The sequence below is a fragment of the Echinops telfairi genome, unplaced genomic scaffold, assembly GCF_000313985.2.
Source record: "Echinops telfairi isolate 266 unplaced genomic scaffold, ASM31398v2 ScPeMD7_7471;HRSCAF=8509, whole genome shotgun sequence".
Classification (NCBI taxonomy): domain Eukaryota; kingdom Metazoa; phylum Chordata; class Mammalia; order Afrosoricida; family Tenrecidae; genus Echinops; species Echinops telfairi.
Window position 1 is genome coordinate 206,776 of NW_022111375.1, and position 1,366 is coordinate 208,141.

Here is a 1,366-nt window from a genome sequence, read left to right on the forward strand (position 1 = left end):
TCCATGACAAGGGGTCATTATGTGAGATCCTGGACGGTCTCTGCATGATGGGGGGGGGCGGGGTCATCACATCGTTTCATCCATGGAGGGGAGTCCATTTCTGTACATCACCTGACAGCGGGTCACAGTCGGGGATCACGCTATAATATGGGGGGCTTGCCCTCCAACACCCCCCCCAAAAAAACCCCAAAACTCAACTGCCATCGAGTGGACGCCGACCCAGAGCAAGCCTGCAGGACAGGGCCGAGCTGCCACTGCGGGTTTCCGAGGCTGTCAATCCCGAGGCGGGGGAAACAGCCCCTTCTCTCGCCCTCTGGGCAGCTGCTGGCCTCAAACGGCTGACCTCTCGGCTCCCAGCCGACCTAAGTAGCCACTCAGCCACCAGGGCTCCTCGGGGGTGACGTCGCATGTGTGACGTGACGCTGCGGGAAGGTGGTCACACACTCAGCTCACCGTAGCACCCAACGCCCTCGCGTCCCCTTCTGCAAGGCACCTCCATCCGTCGCCGGTCAGTCCGTCAGGCCCGTGAACGAATGCACTGCCCTACGTGATGGACGGTGACATGGTCACATGACCCGCGGGTCCCTGAATCCCCTCCGCAGGTGTACGGTTACCCTCCAGCACCTAAGCCCGGGGACGGGGTGGGGGCACCCATCTGGCGATCTGGGGGCTGCCTCTCGATGGAGCGAGATCTCCCCCGGACGCTGCCCCTCGGGCTCTGCTGCCCACGCGCTCCGAGTCACGGCACCTGTGCTCCCCCCACAGCCGACTCCCCGGGCGTCATCCCCGGCATCGTGGGGGCCGTGGTGGTCGCCCTGGCCGGAGCTGTGTCCAGCTTCATCGCGTACCAGAAGAAGCGGCTCTGCTTCAAAGAACACGGTAGGCCCCCAAGCACCACCGTCGTCCTGCGCCTAGGGGGGCGTCCCTTGCTGCGCCAGTGTCCCTGCACGGGGAGCCTGCTGGTCATGCCACTCCCGTGGCCTCTGATAACGCCTCGTGCCCGGGTCCGAATCCCGGGGCCGCCACGCTGACCACTAGCTGACCACCGCACCGCTTTCCCATCTCACGTGGCTCTGCTCCTCCTCGCTGACCACGCATCCCCGGGCAGGGCAGGGTGACATGCTGGCCCCTCGTCTCCACCGGGACAGGGTGTGCGGACTTGCAACAGGGGGGTCCCAGGCCTTTCTCCCTCGTCTCCCCTCGCCTGGCAGTTCCTCTGAAAGCCGTCCACCACGGTGGACCCTGCTGGTGTCTGACAGCCCAGTGGCACTTTCTGGCTCCGTGGCAGGCCGTGTTCGGTTGGGGGGGTCATGGGGTTTGCACGGGCTGGTTTCAGAGCTTTCCTCCCCGTCTGACGCATTCCGGG

The 1,366-nt window shown here is 65.4% G+C and overlaps 1 protein-coding gene across 1 annotated transcript in view; it reads left to right on the forward strand.

The window, feature by feature from the left end:
- The window catches only part of CD99 (CD99 molecule (Xg blood group)), a 14,849-nt gene that overhangs the window by 2,493 nt on the left and 10,990 nt on the right, over nt 1-1,366 (forward strand). Inside the window, exon 3 of the mRNA XM_045285443.1 lies at nt 766-879. Coding sequence (XP_045141378.1) covers nt 766-879 — 114 coding nt within the window. The remainder of the gene's footprint in view (nt 1-765; nt 880-1,366) is intronic.